The sequence below is a fragment of the Arvicola amphibius genome, chromosome 12 (assembly GCF_903992535.2).
Source record: "Arvicola amphibius chromosome 12, mArvAmp1.2, whole genome shotgun sequence".
Taxonomy (NCBI): Eukaryota; Metazoa; Chordata; class Mammalia; order Rodentia; family Cricetidae; genus Arvicola; species Arvicola amphibius.
In genome coordinates, this window is record NC_052058.2 from 83,580,919 (window position 1) to 83,600,266 (window position 19,348).

The window sequence follows — 19,348 nt, forward strand, 5'->3', positions numbered from 1 at the left end:
GGTGGAAACTTTCCATCCCAGGTTCCTGCCCTGGGAGTTGCTGTTGGGGACTGTGGACCCCCAGACCCTGAATTTCCAGTGGCCCCCTGCCTGCCGGAGTAAACAGCTTGTTTTCCTGTGCTTGCAGCTGCTCTGAGACCCTGATGGCAGGGGAGTGGTTTCCGATGGCTTGCAGCTGAAAGATCCTGAGATAGAACATGGCCATTGGTCAGGGAAGGCACTATATAGGCTGCCCTGGAACACAATAAAGTTGGCATTCTTGGCGTGCTTGTTTCAAGGATGACCTGTGTCTCTGTCTGTGTGTGTGTTTCAGTCTCCAGCCCCTTGCCCAATTCACAAACTGTTGTGTGTTGCAGGCAATGAGCTACAGGCATAGTACTGTAGTACACATAGTACAGGCACTATAAGAGTACACATAGTAGTAGCTACAATTGCCTCAGTCCAGACTCCAACTCCCAGAAAGCCCACCAAACGGTGGTGACCCCTCCCTAGAGAGTCTTGAGACCACCCCCACAGGCTATTTTTTTTTTCAGGCTATTTAAACTGCTCCTCAGAGACCGAGCACATGGTCTTTCTGATTCTCCTTCCTCCTCTCCAACTGGAAGGCCACCTGGGAGCGCTGGCATCCATTAAGCCTGGGCTTTTTCTAATTTGGTTTGATTTGGTCTGATTTGGATTATTGTGTTGGCGAAGAAGTTTGTTGGGCCGTAAAAACTTTACACTAGGAATAGAAAAATGTTGCTTAGCCAGGTGGTGGTGGCACACACCTTTAATCCCAGCACTTGGGAGGCAGGTAGAGCTATGAGAGTTTGAGGCCAGCCTGGTCTACAGAGCAAGTTCCAAGACAGCCAGGGCTACACAGAGAAACACTGCCTTGGGGGTTAAAAAAGAAAAAGAAAAATATTGCTTATTTCATTTGTTGCTTATCTCAACAGAATAATAGGAAAACATTTTAAATCAATATAAATGGCTAACGGCAGAGAAAAATCAATTATAATAGCTAGTGGAATATTGTAAAATTTAAACATTATCTCTACAAAGACTTTCTATGGCATGTGAGTGTTAAACAGTTTTGTGAAATTTGATTGTGATTATAGCTAACTGAAAGATCATATCGCAAAATGCTTACAGACACTTGAGGAGTGGAATCTATGGGTTATTTTTAATTTTTTTCTATGTTTGTGTGTGTATGTGTATATGTGTGTGAGTACATGTGTGTGAATGTTCATGAATGTGTGTACACATGCACATGGAGCTGGAGGTTAACCTCAGGTGTTTCTCTTTAGAACTGTCCATCCCTCCTTGCCCTGAAGTCTACCACGCAGTTCAGCCTGTCTGGGCAACGAGCTAGGGGTCTGCCTGTCTGTGCCTCTCCAGGGCTGGGACTGTAAGTCTGTGCTATTGTGCCCAACGTTTTAACATCCTTGTGCCTCAAGCCCTTTGCACACTGACTTACCTGCCTAGCCTTAAAATCACCTTTTATTTTCTAATGTGTTCCCAAGTATTCTAAAATTAGTATATATTGTCATACATTGCTAAGCTTTTATCAATGATATCATAAATTGTTAGTCATCTATTACTGATATAGATTACTGATAATCATAAATTATTAATGTGCTTTTGATTAGTAAATACTATACTGCTATATATAACAAGTCATGCAAAGTTATTGTGAAATTCCCTAAAATCTCTTTACACTTATACTATACTTCTATTTTTAGACTTACAGAAGTAAATAAGAAAAACACAGAACAAATGCATTCACTCTTATTTATGAAAATTGCTATCTGCAGCAAAATACTTGAAGTGACCTCAAAGCCTCCTCCCGAGGACTCTCACAGTCTTGAAAGATGATGAGCGAGCTGCCAAGGGAGGGAAGCAACAGAGTCCTATCCAGGTATGACATCTATGAACCACAACCACAACCAGACGCAAGATATCCCTAAAGGTGTGATCGATAGTGGCACTCATATTTTGGTGGTAGCCAAAGCTGTCTAAGAAGGCCCACTCGACAGGGGGAAACCATGCCTAGAAAGCCAGCCAGTGACCCAGGGACAATGAGGTCATGGATCTTAGAGGAGACTCCACTACGGCCACTTCACTAAGCTAGCATAGTTCCTAAGGACATTCTAAACACTTAGCCTGAGATGCACAGGTAAGTGTGGCTCTCACTTTTCATCAGAGAAGCTTCTCTTTGTGAGAGACCCTTACAGAAAACTACAACTGGTCAAACTGCAGAGAACAACAGGTCACAGGGTCTTCAGCCCCAGCAGGTACGTGCACAACACTCGTGCACTTAAGGCTGAGGGGACAGTGTGGAAAAGGGGACAGGGGGAGTGTAAGTCAGGGAACAAGGAGACCTGTCATGAGATTTTTGTCTCCTAAAAATGACAGGAACTCTTCACCCATGATATCTCAATAATGTAGTTGCCTAAATAAGACCTGAGCAGGGACAATACCAAGAGACACACTAAGGTGGAAAGGAGAAACCTCATAAAACTCTACCCTTAAACAAAGAACTCTAGGCAACTAAGGAAGGCTGAGAAGGGGAGAATTAGTCTTCTTCAGGGATAAGACCCATAAGAGGTTATCCAGTACCAATTGGTCAGCTCTGAAATCATATGCTTACAGACAAATTGAGTGTGTGTGTGTGTGAGTGTGTGTATGTGGGTGTGTGTGTGTGTGTAGGCATGTAATAAGAAAGAAAAAGAGGTCATGAATCTGAGAAAGAGCAAGATGGGGATAACATGGGAGAGACTGAAGGAACAAAAGGGAAGGGGGTAAACAATGCATTTATATTTTAGTGAAAGAATGCATTAGATTACATTAAAAGTACCTTGGTCTGGGTCATCACCAGGGTGAAAACTGAGTGGGACCGGGAGCTTTTATCGTTCATGCCGGTAGCCGCCGTTGCTCTTTGCTTATTTCCCAGTTCCAGCCAACTCTGAGAAGAAAGATGCAGGCCAGGCGAGACTACCGTGATTTATTGGAAAAAATTAAGTAACAAAAAAAAAGAAAGTACAATTGATTCTTATGTACATTTGTAACTTCCACAAATGCTTAATTAATTTATAAAAAGAAATTACTGTTTATCTTTTAACAATTTGCAAGGCCATTGCCTCTTTTCTGTTGTTGTTCTGTTTCTTTCACAGAAATCTGCACCGGGAAATAACGCCCTTAGGAAGCCTTTCCTCATCCTCTAAAGTGACGCTGATGTTCAGTATTCTAACTGAGAAAATCATCGAGTTTGGTTAAAGCTTAACAAGCAGATTCAGTTCACAAGTTTTCCTTTCACTCATGACAGCAATTTAGGAGAAACTGTCTCATAAATGTTTATGGTCATGTTCTATTTAGTTAAAATAAGATAAAATAGAATCAATCTTACCTGAATATCAGAGTAAGAACTGACAACATTCCTATTTTTTAAGAAAAGACAAAAGCAATTTTACTGATTTTACTCATGTTCTGATAAATTAACAATCTTTGATTAATGACTCTTTAACAGTCACAATGAACTAATTCACAAATGTTGTTATACTAATTTTTCTCTTAAATCATTTCTTAAAAGACAGATATGGTAATGCCTTAAATTTTACCAGGAATTATGATTTTTTTCCCCAGTAAAGCACGTTGGAATCTTAACATTATAATATTCCTCTGCATGTGGGCATGCACAGTACACATGTATGGATGTGGGTCCACACATCCAACACAATCCAGTTACTCAACAGAGCTGAATGTATATTGAACCACCTTTCCTTTCCTTAATGAAAAGAACTAGCAAGCGGAAGAGAGGGAATTACTGTTGGCAGGTGTAAAACTCTTCACTCAGCCTAAATTGGAATACAAAGATCCTAAGCTGATGGGGGAAAGATGAGAACAAGAAGGAAATCTACATTTAATACTCAGATTATAGCAATACCTGGTATCAGACACCTACAGATATTTTGAAAGATACTGGGAGTACGAGGGGAGAAAAGCAATTGGACAGCAGGTTTGAAAGCTGGGATGGCAACCGCAGTGTGGTAAGGCCCATGGGCAAGCTCGCTCTCTCCAGTCATCTGCTTCCCCTCCCCTCACACTGCCTGAGCAGACACTTACATCGACAGGGCTTCAACGTACGGTCCAGAAACAGGATGTTCCCTCACTCTCAGCTGGAGAAAGAAGCATCACATCTTTAAGGATGGAACAAATATTGAGTAGGAAATACAATTCTGAAACTTTTTTATTTACTCTTTAATTTGAATCTACATTTTTGAAAAATTAACAAATATTAACTACTGTTGTGTTATTTTTAATCTATGAAGTTACTATTTGTTCCAGTGGAAAGATATTAACTATTTTTGAAATTTATGTTTTCTTCTTTTAAAAATATTTCTTTTATTATTTAAGATTATAATTAAACCATTTCCCTGACCCTTTCTTCCCTCCAAACCTTCTATTTACACCCCTTGCTCTTTTTCAAATTCATGGAAACTATTTTTTGCTGAATCTTTTTTTATATCAAGTTTGAGATAGAGATTTATCTTTATTCAGAAAGAAATACAAAGTTTCTGACAAAATCTCTAAGACACTAAGAAATATCATCACCAGAAATACTTGTAAGTCGCATAATATACAGCCTGTTCGTGTCTTACTTTTTATTCTTAAGTTAAATTCTGCAGTAGCTATTATATATGCTTTTAAGTCTCCAAAACAAATTCATTATAAACTTCAGATATTAAAATTTTCACTTATATTTTAAACTTTATTCAGAAATTTAAAAATGCATAGAAATCATTGAAGAAAATGCCATTTTAAGTTTCTCAATGTTATCAATGGAAACATTATAACATTGAGCAAAGAAAGTGATTTTAGATTTTCATTTCTTGTGTTGAGAGGGCCTTCGTAAAATTAAACTCCAATTCTAACTACAGTTTTGTTTTGTTATTTTAGCTGAAATCCGTTTCACAGATGATCTACAAAGCATCAAATAAGCCAGGAGGTGGCAAACGCCTTTAGTCCCAGCCCTCAGGAGGCAGAGTGTGGGGACCCACAGATATGAGTCCTGCTCCACCTTGACTAAAGATCAGTGAGTTTGAGCTCTCTTTCAAAGCTGTTGACAGCAGATGTGGTCACAAACAAGATATCCTGACCTAGGGTGTCATTACTTGGTGTTTTGGACAGCCTATAGAGGTGGATCTGCTCTGCCCTGACTAAATGTTAAGAGAATTCAAGCCTATTCCTGCTCCTTCATTTTAAAATAGGAGGTTTGACATAGGGAGTGGCTGCCTATAGGATACTTGGTCTAGGGTGTGTTTGCTGCTTATCCTGCCCAAAACATCAGAATGCTTAACTCAGGAAATGTGGCTTGATGTCTCAAGAATTAAAGGAAGCAACTGTTCTGAACATCCACTGTGTCATTTTTTAAAAAGAAGTCTTTTGCCTTCTTCCCTCCTTTTTGTATTGGAGTATATAAGCATATGGAAAATAAACGGGGGTGGATTCAGTATTCACTGAGTTGCCCCCCTGGTATTATCCTATGTCTCTGTGTTTCTTTTATGTCTCTGTTCCTCCTACCTAACATTTTGTGGGGAGCCACCTGTAGTAAGCCACATGTTGGGGTGAAAACATCTGTCATGGTCCGGCCACGACAGACTCATATGTTTCAGGGTAGGAGCGTGTGTATTAGAAATGTTAGGTAGGAGGAATAAGGTTCCCACAGCAGAGGCAGGAGGATCTCTGTGAGTTCGAGGCCAACCTGGTCTACAGAGAGAATTCTAAGACAGCCTCCAAAGCTACACAGAGAAACCCTGTCTTAAAAACAAAACAAACCAACAAAAATCAATAAACAGAGGCTGAGGCACTAACTCAATAATTTGTTTGCCTCACAATTGAAAAGACGGGGTTCAATCCCAGTGACCCAGATGAAAATGGCTGTCACAGATCTCTGAGTAAATTGGGAGCATGGGGACCTTGGGAGGGGAACAGAAAAAAAAAATGTAGAGCTCAATAAAAATCAATAAAAAAGAAAAAATGTCTGTCACAATGGCACACACGCTTATAATCCCAGCATCGGGGAAGCGGAGGCAGGAGGCTCACTAAACAGCCAATCTGGCCTAACTGGTGAGCTCTAGACCAATGAACAGCCTGTCTCAAAGAAGGTAGACAATATTCTGAGGATAATATTTGAGGCTTTCTCTGGCCTCCACATGCAGGCAGACACACATGCACTTCCACACACAGACACGCATACACACACACATGCATTTTCATCATGTCGTGGTGACACCCACCCATAAAATGATTTCATTGCTACTTCATAACTGTGATTTCACTGTTATAAATCATATCTGATATGCATGATATCTGATATGTGACCCTGTAAAAGGGTTATTTGACCCACAAGGGGGTTGTGACCCACATGTTGAGAACAGCTGTTCTAGAAGAATACAATTTTTAAAGCTTTTAGATTCTTTTGGCTTACAAACTATTAGAAATTTCATATTTGACACACAGTCTTAATAAATCCTAGAACAGATATTTTATTTTTAACCTTTAGATTTTTTTTTTTTTTTTTTTTTTTTTTTTGGTTTTTTTGAGACAGGGTTTCCCTGTAGTTTCTAGAGCCTGTCCTGGAACTAGCTCTTGTAGACCAGGCTGGCCTCGAACTCAGAGATCCACCTGCCTCTGCCTCCCGAGTGCTGGGATTAAAGGCGTGCGCCACCACCGCCCAGCTTAGATATTATTTTATTAAGATTTATTTACTTGTTTTTTGAGACAGGGTGTTATGGTTTAGGGCATAGCCCTGGCTGTCCTGGAACCCACTCTGTAGACCAGGCTAACCTTGATCTCAGAGATCTATCATGCTCACTCCTCCATGCCTGGCTACTTGATTAAAATTTAAAAATAAGTTAAGCTCAGCTAATTAAATTCCCACTTGTGCTAATGTTCAGATACTGCTGGATACCAGTGCAGTTAAACTGGAGACCCCAAGCATTTGTCACATGGAAGCATTTTTGTAAAAAATCAAAGCCATGTTCTCCAGAGGACCCACAAAAATACGCAGTTATACAGATGGAAATAAAAAGAAATGATAAATTAGTTAGGTCAGGTGAGATGGCTCAGCAGGTAAAATGAATGTCCCCAAGCCTGACAAAGAGTCTGATCTCCAGAATCCACAGTGGAAGGAGAAATGGACTCCATAAGACTGTCCTCTTATCTCCACATACCCACACCACCACATACACACACACACATACACACACATTAAAAAGATCATTTGAGAGATGGCTCAGTGGGTAAGGGCACTCACCACCAAGCCCGATGACCTGAGTTCAATTGCTGGAACCCACATGGCAGAAGGAGAGAATGGATTCCAGCAAGCTGTCCAGACTTCCTCATGCATACAGTAGTAGACACAGGTGCCACTCTCCCCCATAAATAAGTAAATAAATACAGTAAAAGTGATTGAGCTCTTACTGGTTGTTTTCTCTGCCCATTTTCACCTTTACAAACCAGAAGGTCATGAATCTTCTCATTATAAACTTCAAAAAAGCTCATTTCAAGATGGTAGCTGACCTAGACGGAAAGAAACAAAGCATCCAATTTACTCTAAAATCCCTTGCATTTTTGCAAATCATACGCCTGATATGGATACAGATGCAGGATACATGAAGGACTTTTATCACCAACATAAAAGATATAATTAAAAATCAGGCAAAGAACTTGAACAAACATTGCTCTAAAAACCATACACAAACGGCAAACGAGCACACAAAAGAGGATTAACATCACTGTCAGCGGGAAACGACAATCAAAACCACAATGGGAAAGCACTGCATAACCATAAGGGTGGCCATAAACAACAGCAATAATAAACGGGGCTGGAGTAACGGCTCAGTGTGAAGAGCATTGGCTGCTCTTGCAGAGAACCTAGATTCCGTTCCCAGTGCCAACACGACATCTTACAGCCACCCATGACTCTGGCTATGGTGGACCCAGTGCCCTCCCTGGCCTCTAAGGAGAGCCGCAAATGCAGGCAAACACTCATACACATAAATATATGGAACGACAAATATTGATGAGGCTGTAAAGAGACTGAAATCCTCTTCAATTGCTGGTGGAAATATAAGATGATAAACCCACTGTGGATAAAAAGTTCCTCAAAGGTTAGGCACAAATTTAGCTCACTGCTCACATTTATGCTCTTACACATACAAAAGAATACAGAGGATTCAAACAAAATTTTGTATACCAGTTTTATAGCAACACAACAGATAGAAACAGCCTTTTGTAATATTATTCAGCCATCAAAAGGAGTGAAGTACTGATTGATACTTGCTATAGCATGGATAACCTCCAACAAATAATGCTAAGTGAAAGAAACCAGACAGACAGGCTATACAATATACCATTCCATTTATATGAAATTTTCAAAGCAGGCAAATTCAGAGAGACATAAGCAGATTAGTAACTGCCAGAGTTTGGAAGTAATAAATGGACATGACAATTTAATATGGTCAAAGTCTTCTTTAGGAGCAGTGGGAAGCTTTGGGAACTGCATAGAGACTGTGTTAAGAATTTAGCATGGGGACCTGTGAGGTGGAGCACTGGGAAAGGATGTTTGCCGCCTCGCCTGACGATCTGAGTTTGATCTTTGGGCCCCACACAGTAGAAGAGAAAACAGACTCCCTACAAGCTGCCTTCTGACCTCCACGAACACCCTGTGACACATCTGCTCCCACAATAAATAAATAAATGAATATTTTTTTAAAAAAATGCACCATTAAACTGTACACAAAAGTGGTTTAAAAATGTATTGTGAATTTTATCTTCCTAAAAAAAGTTCTGGGGGGCTGGAGAGATGGCTCAGTGGTTAAGAGCATTGCCTGCTCTTCCAAAGGTCCTGAGTTCAATTACCGGCAACCACATGGTGGCTCACAACCATCTGTAAATGAGGTCTGCTGCCCTCTTCTGGCCTTCAGACATACACACAGATGAATAATAAATAAGAAAAAAAAAAGTTCTGTATTTCTTCTAGTTAATGTCTAGATAATGTTCAATTTAAGCCTATAAGCATTTAAGTACCCACTTACCATGTGTACGGTGTTAGCTTGTTGCTAAGGATGGTAAGAAATGAAGTACAAGGCCTTCCCCAGAAAGGTCCCACTGCAGAGAAATCAAGATACTGTCCAATAGAAAATTAACAGTCAAAGTAATGGGAGAAAATCTGACAGAGAATCCATGTATAAAATATATATGGAGTTTAAAAAACTAAGCCAAGGGCCAGGCGGTGGTGGCGCACACCTTTAATCCCAGCACTCAGGAGGCAGAGGCAGGCGGATCTCTGAGTTCGAGGCCAGCCTGGTCTACAGAGTGAGTTCCAGGACAGGCTCTAGAAACTACAGGGAAACCCTGTCTCGAAAAAACAAAAACAAAAACAAAAAAACTAAGCCAAGAAAGTAAACAATCTGATTTTTTTTTAAAAAAGTTATAGAGCTGGCCGGGCGGTGGTGGCGCACGCCTTTAATCCCAGCACTCGGGAGGCAGAGGCAGGCGGATCTCTGTGAGTTCGAGACCAGCCTGGTCTACAAGAGCTAGCTCCAGGACAGGCTCTAAAGCTGCAGAGAAACCCTGTCTCGAAAAACCAAAAAAAAAAAAAAAAAAAAAAAAAAAAAAAAAAAAAAAAAAAAAAAAAAAGTTATAGAGCTGAATAGACGCTCTCAAGAGAAAGAATACAAATGCTCTTTCTCTTAGGTGCTCAACAGCATTAGACATCAAGGAAATGAAAAACACTCACCTGAGACTCCATCTTACTCCAGTTAGAACGGCTACTATTCAAAAAAGAATAGCAAATGATGGATGGCAAGGATGTGGAGAGACAGGACCCATTGCTGTTGGCAAGGGATTAGAGCCACTATGTGAAGGTTTCTCAGAAAACTTAAAGTGTAGCAGAGTAGACGGTGGTAGTGCCCGCCTTTAATCCCAGCACTCCGTCTGGTGAGTTCCAGGACAGCTGGGTGTGGCAGTACAACACTCGGAAGGCAGAGGCAAGTGGATCTCAGTGACTTTGAGGCAGCCAGATCAACAGAGAAAGTTCCAGGATAGCAAAAGGCTATATACTGAGAGCCTGTCTCAAAAATAGAAGCTAAACATGAAACTGCCACATGACCCAGCAGTACCACGCCTGGGCATATGTCCAAAAGATTGTACTCTACAGATAGCTGCACGCCATGTTCCCTGTGGCTCTACTTACAAGACAAGGAAATAGAATCAGATTAGGTAGGTGTCCATCAATACATGAATGGATAATGAAAATGTGGTAAATAAGCACAATGGAATTTAATTCAGCTATAAACATGAAATATGAAATTTACAGGAAATGTTATAATGAATGAGGGGAGGACAGTAGGACACTGGACATGAGAAATGGGGGTAGAGAAAACGGTTATGAACATGATCAGGTCTAAGCATGAGAGGAGAGGAAAAAGGAGAAGAGGGAGGGGCAATTAAACTAGGGCTATATGTAAAGGCCATATGGAAATTCTGTTTTATGAGCTTATTAAAATTATAATTAAAAAAGTGAATGGGGGTATATTCCATGGATGAATAATCTTCCTCCCAGAAGCCATGGGCTATTAAACAAAAGTCTTGAGGCCAGGTGTGAGAGGCCTCCTACAAGCTATTGGATGGGAAAGTATCAAAGGCCCCCAAAGTATACAGGCCCTGGCCATTGCTCTTCACTTCCCACCAGAACTAGACGGCAAACCCTTACTGCTGAGGATCCCGCACAGCTAGCTACACGGAGAAGCCAAGGTAGGACCTGAGTGGGAAACTCCCCCTATGGCTAGCACCTGCAGTGCCAGACGGTGTTATGTAGACTGCTGATGAAGGAAACTCACCAAGTCTTTCTCAGCGCGAATCTGGTGAGCTAAGTGATGACCTCCCAGATAAGCTGCACCCTCTGGTACAATAATGGCAAGACTGGTATCAGGGTTGGATTTGATGTCTGCTCCCCAGCAGAGAACTCATGCCTGGGTCCATAAACTTAGTCAAGGGTATGCCTGGGGAGGTCATAGGTCCTAGGGGTGAACCTTCTACTGATGCTTCCTAGTCATGTTGTCAAACTACCTTCTAAATACTCATGTTTATACCCACGGATTAGTGCTGAGCCCAGACTTCACCAGAGAAGCTCCTTACTGCAGTGGGCAACAATCACTACAGAAACTCATAACTAAGCAGAACACTGAGAGTAAGAGATGGTGGAGTGCTTGGCCCCGGATGGGATGGGACGGGTACATCACCATCCCTCCCTAGACTCAGGGAATATATGGAGCACAGTCTATAGGTGCACGAGTTTATGAAGTCTACTTATGCCCCTCTGGTTTCCTCCATCTCTTGCCACCCCCACCCTCAAATTCCACTCAAACCGGAGTAAACAATTTACAAATTCTCAAAGGCTCCCTATTTTCTCCTCATTCTCATCTTTGTGCCTGCTCTTCCTCTGCTTGGAATGCCTTTCCCACTTTTCTTCCCCAAGCCAATAACCAGTATATGTCCTTCAACAGCGAGAACAGTTGCTCCTCCTGCTAAGAAAACTTGTCTCCAGTTCACTCACATTCCTGTTTGCTGTGCTTTGAATGTATCCCCCAAAAGTTCATACTTTGTGGGACAACCAAATAACCCAAATTCTCATGTGCACGCTATTTGGAGGCAATTAGGGATGGGTACGGTCCTCAGGGTAAGACACTATAATAGGACTGATGGCTTTAAGACCCAAGCCTACACACCCTGTCACGTTATGATGTAAGAAAGTCCACACCATGACAGTGTCTTGATATTGGGCTTCCAGATTCCAGCACTGTGAGAAACTTTATTTTTACAAATTTACCTTTGCTATTGTGTTATAACATAACAGAAAAGGACTAATGCAATGTAACAACACAGTGCTTGTTTAATAGATTTAGCATGCAATTGATTACACTTTGCTGTTCACTGGTTCACCTCTTCTCTTTCTCCTGATTATAGAGATCCTATATCCCCAAATCTAGTATAACCGTTTCCCTTATGCAGGTATAGAAACTAGAAATTCTCAGGCTGCACTCCAGAGAAACCGATATGGAATCTCCAAGAGAGATTTATAAGACACATATGCCAGCTCCCATCAGATCCCTGATGAGTCTCACGATCAACTGACTTTGACACAAAGCTAGTCCACTAGATTAGCAAGCAATGGCAGGTGCTTAGCAGATACTTCCTAAGGCAAAAATGAGTCAGTGAAACAAGAAGCCAGCAGACTATTTAGTTGTAGTGTGGCTAGCAAGGCCTGGCTTTTAAGACTGAATCTGGTTCCTAGCTGGCTTCACTACCTTTGTTTCAAGTTGTCGGCTAAGTCTGTGCACCTACCTGACTACAGAGATACATATATGGGCACGTAACTGCCACCCTGTAAGCCGCTACACAGCACAAAAGGAGAGAAGCAAGGGAAGGAGCCAGGCATGGTGTGCACACCGGGAGTCCCAGCACCCAGGAGGCGAGGGCAGAAGAACTGAGAATTCAAAGGCAGCACGAGCTACAATACAAAGCACAAGAGCAAAAGGCGGAGAAGAGAGAGACCAGAGATTAATCCTCTACCACTGCCCACCAGGAAGAACTTTTTCTGAATTTGGGACCTCCTTTCCCCTCCCTCTCCATACTACACCAAACAAGGGTGATCTGGAGCCAAGAGCACCATCTTTTAGACCGTGCAATGGGTCTCAGTCGTTACGATTGTGATTTGAATTTGTACGTACCTCCGAGGTTTGTTTTTTGGCTACTTGGGCAAAAAGATCTTCACAAAATCTCGGAATTATTCCTGGTTCTTCATTAAGTCCCATCATCCTGAAAATACATTATGAACAAGAAGGAAGGGACACTGATTAGTTTTGGAAATCCCCAAAAAAATTCTTTTAGGAGAAATGGTATGGAAAGGGAACAGAGAACACACAATTCCATTGCTGACACCTAAGAATCTAGGCTCTGGAGCCAAATCAGCCCCATCTAAATATTCTCTTCACGTCAGGGTCTCATGTATCCCAGCTGGCCTCAAAATCACTACGTAGCCTTGAATTTCTTTTGTTGGGAGGAGTGGGGGTGGACCGGGAATTGAACCTAGATTCTAGGCAAAGGCTCTACCTAAGCTACAGTCCCAGGCAGGTTTTGAATTTCTGACTCTCCTGCCTCCACCTCCCACATTCTCAGATTACAGGTGTGAGCCAGCAGACCCAGTTTATATACTGCTGGGTTAGCCCCACAACCTCACATAAGATACACAACCCCGTTAAACATCAATTCCTTTAAAATGGGAATGTCAGGAATGGAAAGGGTTACTGTCATTGATGTCAATTAAAATCCTGACTGTTTCCTTCAGGACAGGAAATATTGTCATAGCTACCATTCACAGGATGCTCTACTTTTAATACTGTTTTAAGATTTTGAGTTGACAGAGTAATTGTATACATTAATGGGATACAGTGGTATATTTAAATACCTAAATAAAATGTAAAATGGGAAGGGCATATGGTAAGGCATAAAACTTCAGTATTTATCATTTTATTATACTGAAACTAACCAAAATTTCTGAGCATTTTTTTGAGATATACAATTTATTGTCAGCAACTCCAATTACCATAGTTACCCTACAGCACCATGTCTTATGTCCACACCTGTGCCCCTGCGTGTCTTGTCCTTCCTTCTGAGCATCTGTCTTCTAACTCTCCTGCTTAAAGTCTATATTAAAATATTTTTAATAAAACCAGGTACTTGTGTATGGCCAAAATTTCTAGTCCAGTTTTTATCTAGTAACTTCACAGTTGCTTATACAGGTTAATACAAGAAAGATTGAAGTTTTTGATCTCCCAAACATGAGAGACTAAGATGCCTTACTATCAGATCTCATAGTACACACTCACACTCACTCACACACACACACACACACACACACACACACACACACAATCCTCTTTGAATTTCAGTTTATAAAAGAAATGTAATTCATAATAAATAAATAAATAAATAAATATTTTTAAAAAAAAAGAAATGTAAATTAGGGCTGGAAAGACGGCTCAGTGGTTAAGAGCCCTAGCTGTTCTTCCAAAGGTCCTGAGTTCAATTCCCAGAACAAACACGGTGGCTCACAACCATTAATAACTTCAGTTCCAGGTAATCTGACACCCTCTTCTGGCCTCCTCAGGTACCTGGTATGCATGTGGTATACAGACATGAATGCAGGCAAAACACCCATACACATAAAAAAGAAAATTAAAAAAAATCATCTAAGTTATAGCAAAACAGAGACAATTATACTGACAAGGTAAATGACCTCACGTGTAAAGTAAAGCCTAGAGAGTCAGGTGTCAGCCTAAGTATACACATCTAGTCTAGAATAACAGATGAGACTTGAGCCCAAATCGTACAATGTCAAAACTATAATCTTCAGCAGGCAAGATGGCTCAACAGGCAAAAAGGCACTTGGCAGACAAGCCTGGTGACCTGAGGTCAATTCCCAGAACCTATATAAAGGCAGAAGAACCAACCGCACAAAGCTGGCCTCTGACCTCCACAAATACACCACGGCACATGCACCCATGCACAAACATTATATGCATACATACTATAAATTCTAAAAAATTTAATTAAAAAAACTGTATTCTTTTTACAACCATGATGCTTCTAACAAAAGAAAATGTAAGCCGTTTTCAATAGTTGCATGATCAATATCACTTACGTATAGGACTTCCCAGAGCCAGTCTGGCCATAAGCAAAGAGACAGGTGTTATAGCCTTCGAAAGCTCTCTGGAGGAGCGGTGCTGCCAGCGTCTCGTACACAGTCGTCTGGCTAGCATAGTCAGGGTGACCCTCATCAAAAGACCAAAACGAAACATCGTAGACAAAACTATAAACTTGTTTCATCTCGGGATGCTCCACGGTTATTTCTTCCCCATTCCTGAAGACAACCTGGGATGCTTTCTCCATCTTCTCTCTTTGAAAAGAAGCATGCAGAGCAAAGTACCTGTCGTTAATATGAATAACATCTCCACAGAACACAAGAAAGGCCCCTCGAAGCTTAAGGTCATCACTCCTTCAGGGTGAGACAATTCTTCAGCTTTACATAGAACATCAGGAAGTCAAGGTCAGTGGGTTTCCAAAATGTATGCTGTGCAGCTACTTGAGGGGAAACGGAATTTCAAATTCCTTGGTCAGAAAACCAATTTTTAAAGCTTCCTATGGAAACATTATAAAAAGTTCCTATCCTATGTATATGTTTCAGTTCAAGTCAAGAAATGTGTTTTTATACTACAAAAAAGGATGGGAGAAAAAGCTAGATAGAGCTGGTATAAAATCTGAATACAATTTCAATGAACCTGGAGTAAGACAAATTTAAATATGAAGAGTCTTCTGGCTGTCACTGTTTCCATACAATGGTCCTTCCTCGCGTGAGATTCCCTCATTCACTCTCCTTTATTCCACTCCTCAGTAGAGAAACACCATCACTGGTCCAAATGTCAGCCTCTTCCCCCTTCCCACTCCTTTCCCCAAGAATCCGCTTAAACATCTCGTTTATCCTCCAAACCATCTGTCTCATCGATCTGACGATAGCCACGCCCTCCCACCCCCAGCTCTCAGAGCTTCTCTGATGAGCCTGGAGCCAGGCACTTGGTCCATTATTCCCAGGCTCTTCCAGTTGTAGTCATCCCTCGTGAGGTTGGTCCCCAGCTCTCTTTCTGTTGCCTCTCTTCCTTTCATGGCTCTGAAGCTTTCGTTAGCTTCTTGACTTTCTCAGATCAACTCACCAGCACTCCCTTCCCCTTATCGCCACCCCATTTTTGCTAAAAAGTCCTTTACAGAACTTATGACCTTACCTCTACCTACTGAGTCTTTCAGTTCAAACTCTGAGTTCCTTCACTGAAACAGCATCACCATATCCCCTCCTCGGTCACTTGTATACACATCACACTAACTACTGATCCTGGGACAAGTTTACTGGCTTCCCTTAGGATATTTAAAATGCCTTGAATTTAAGGCTCCATCTGTGAGTGCTGGGATTAAAGGCATGGCCACCAGACTCAGCTGACTTTTTAAAAATCATATCATTAATCTGTGACTATTGTAACCACAATCACCTTCAGGGAAATACTCCATGCCATTAGAATCAAGTGTGATAAGCCTCTGCGGTTTCCACCACTACGTACCAAACGCAGGTGACGCTGCTGACATCGCCATTCTGGACCTTCTGGAGAAGTTCTCTCTGGGGAAGCTATGAGCTGGCATGGCTCTTTTTAAAGGAAAGGTAGACATTCCCAAGCACCAAAAATGATGAATTTGAAAGGAGACTGTATTAGAGAATTCAATGACTCACTCAGCAACAACCCCTTAGGAGCAGGCCTCACTCTGTTACCTTGGCTAGCCTGGAACTTGTCCTGTAAACCAGGCAGACTTTGAATTCCAAGATCTACCTGCCTCCACCTTCCAAATGCTGGGATTAAGGGTGTACACAATTACGTCTGGCTCCGTTTCTGAAAGCAATACATCTAGGAGCACGGATACAAAATAGATTTTAATTTTTGTACCTACCTTAAAAATAATCAATATACTACAATTAAGCCTAAACATTGGTGGGCTACAGATATGGCTCAGTGGTAGAGCACCCACCTAGTGTACATGAGGCCTTGGGTTCAACTCCCAGCACCGCTGGGAAATGCCAACAACTTTAAAGACACATGACTACTACCCTGGCTTTCTACAGCAGAGCAGAATTAAGGACACATCACAGCGTAGGACTGACTTACGTACCGTTTGCTGAAAGGCCTCACCCGCACCGCCACCGTCACTTGGCTGTTTTCTACTCTGAAGGAGTCTGCTTCTGCGAAGGTATTCTGAACTGCGGATTTTTCTTCTGGAGGGAGTGTGCTTTCTTGGGATCGTTCCCTTTTATTTGCCAGAAGAGAACTTTTGGGCCTGGGTTTAACCTGAGGGCTTGCCATCCTGTTTTTCAGGGATGATACAGCCGGGCTTTTCGGTGGAGGCAGGTCATGCCTTGGCGCCAGTCTGTGTTCTGGAACACATTTCCCTGGGGTCCTTGTTTCTAAGCTTCCAAATTTATTGACATTTTTTGCAATGTCCTTAGCAGTATTGCCATGGTGTGAGTCTCCTGCTCCTGACACTTGGACATCCAGCTTGCTGGCCACGGCCACCGGTTTCACTGCTGGGTGACCTGATCTCACAGCACCAGCTTGACACTGGGAACCCCCAGGCGCTCTGCTGTTTGAGTTCTTAACTGCCCCCCTTTCATTTACGGAACTGAGGGCAGGAAATGCGTCTGTGCGTTTTTCACCAACCGTCACTCCAATGTCATTTGAGCCTTCCCCGGAAACTACAGACACGGCACGCGTGTTGTTACTTACAAGTTCTGCTTTTGTCCTAGTGGCCTGTGGAGCGCGGCTGTTTTCCGTGTCACCTCCCACCGTGTATGTCGTTTCCATCTTTCCCACAAAACCTGTGTTCGCGTGACGACGTTGTAGCCTAAGACTTGTATCTGTTGTTTTTCTAGTAGTAGTGTCTCCCAACTCACTACCAAGTAAAGACGATTCTTTGTTCCAAGTAGCCCTTCTCTGAAGGGTCAGTCTACTGGAGTCAGGGGTAACGGGCACCTCACTTGATTTTTTACAGGCGGAGATAACGTAAGTGCTATTTATGTCTCTGGGTTTGCTTCCAGCACTCAATAATGGGTCACGATTTTCACACTCTGACGTGTTTGACTTCAAGTGCACTTTAAGTCGGCTGCTATGGGTGAGGCCAATTGGCGATGAGGTCTTCTGACAGCCTTCCAGGCTACCGCTGTTGTGTCTGTTATTCCAAGTTCTTACTGACATCTTGGCAGCAAGTTATTCTAAAAAGGAAGTGAAGAATCTAAGTTCTTTAGACGCTTGTTTGATCACTGGGCATATTGTAGTTTTCAGTTTCCAAAATATCTGATCAACTACAAAAAAAAAAATGGTTACGACAAACTTTACAAATAGGTTCTCCCACTATAGAAGTGAATTCTCAAGAGGTAAGCCCTGGACTAAATCATAGCCTCTACCTCCCGTTTCCCCTCCACACAGCGTCGGACTATCTCCGCCCTCAAAAGGCTTCCACTCATGACTCAACAAATATTTACTGACGGTTCCATTCTCTGCCAGGCACCCACGGAGGCTGCAAACTTCAAAGATAAGATCTTCCAGCCTTATCCCATCAGCTAGTAAGTGCTCACAGGTGACTTATCTCAAGGCAAAAGAGTCAAGTGGTTTAAGAAACACCCAATGTGTATGGAAGCATGCTTCGAGTATCCCCAGCTTCGAATCAGAGTCTGCAGCAAAGAAGGATTCTGAAAACTTGTTAATGTATGTTAAACACAGGAATGCCAACAAAGGAGAAAAATATGATGTCACGAGGCAGGCGTCTCAAAGAAGTGCCATAGGCATTACAGAATATAAAAGCATGTGTAGCCAGGTGTGATGGCCTGGGCCTGTCATTCCAGCCTCAGGGAGGCCAGCTTGACCACGTAAATGCCCACGTCATCATTTACATGCCCACCATGCAAATGACCCTGTCATTGGTGCCACTCCCCCTCAGATTAGATACATGGACTGTTTTTTTTATGCAAAAACTAGACAGACATGTGCATCAATATAGGTAAAGATAGGCCAACGATAACTATCAGGCACTATTTAAAACAGAACAGCGGGCAAGCACACAGCCGTCTGCTAGCTGGCTCTTCAACATGCTTCTTAAATGGATGTAAACAAAGTCTTAAAAACTGAATTCCAGAGTCTACCTCATAAAATGACACCGATTCAAGCTATTTCAGACATTATTACAAATCAAGGAACAAATTACTAGAAGCTCGTTTTAAAACGTCTTTTAAGGTTTGACAGAAGAGACATCATTAGCAACAAAAATGGAAAGAGTCTGACTATTAAGAATCTAGTGCTAAACTTTGAACGGAACATACAGAACCCGCCCATTATGAGGGGAAATTAAGGACAATAGATCCTTGGGTCTTAGAAATCCCACTCCAGCTAAAAGCCATTTGCTCTTTGCACAAATCAACATGGTTTCAGTTTGCGGGGTTTCGCCATCAGATTTCGAAGAGGACTGGAAGGAAGATAAGAAAAGTCAGACACTACCACAGGCCGAGGCTCCGGGCGACTGCGGCAGTCACGCCAGGCTGTGACAGTGTACCTGGCCACCACCGAGTCCGCCGCTGCACGTTCTGTGGCGCTGCCCTCGGCTTCCGGACGGACAGCGGAGCGCCCCGCGCCCCGCGCCCCTCGCCCGGGACCGAGCC

General features: G+C 42.2%; 1 protein-coding gene across 1 annotated transcript in view; it reads right to left on the minus strand.

Moving 5' to 3' along the window:
- The window catches only part of Kif14 (kinesin family member 14), a 66,567-nt gene extending 48,676 nt beyond the window's left edge, over positions 1-17,891 (minus strand). The window contains exons 1-7 of the mRNA XM_038349906.1: positions 16,813-17,891; positions 14,747-15,001; positions 12,774-12,861; positions 7,462-7,560; positions 4,102-4,154; positions 3,386-3,416; positions 2,837-2,944 (exon numbers count right to left, since the gene is read on the minus strand). Coding sequence (XP_038205834.1) covers positions 2,837-2,944; positions 3,386-3,416; positions 4,102-4,154; positions 7,462-7,560; positions 12,774-12,861; positions 14,747-15,001; positions 16,813-17,891 — 1,713 coding nt within the window. The remainder of the gene's footprint in view (positions 1-2,836; positions 2,945-3,385; positions 3,417-4,101; positions 4,155-7,461; positions 7,561-12,773; positions 12,862-14,746; positions 15,002-16,812) is intronic.
- Between the last annotated feature and the right edge of the window lie 1,457 nt (positions 17,892-19,348).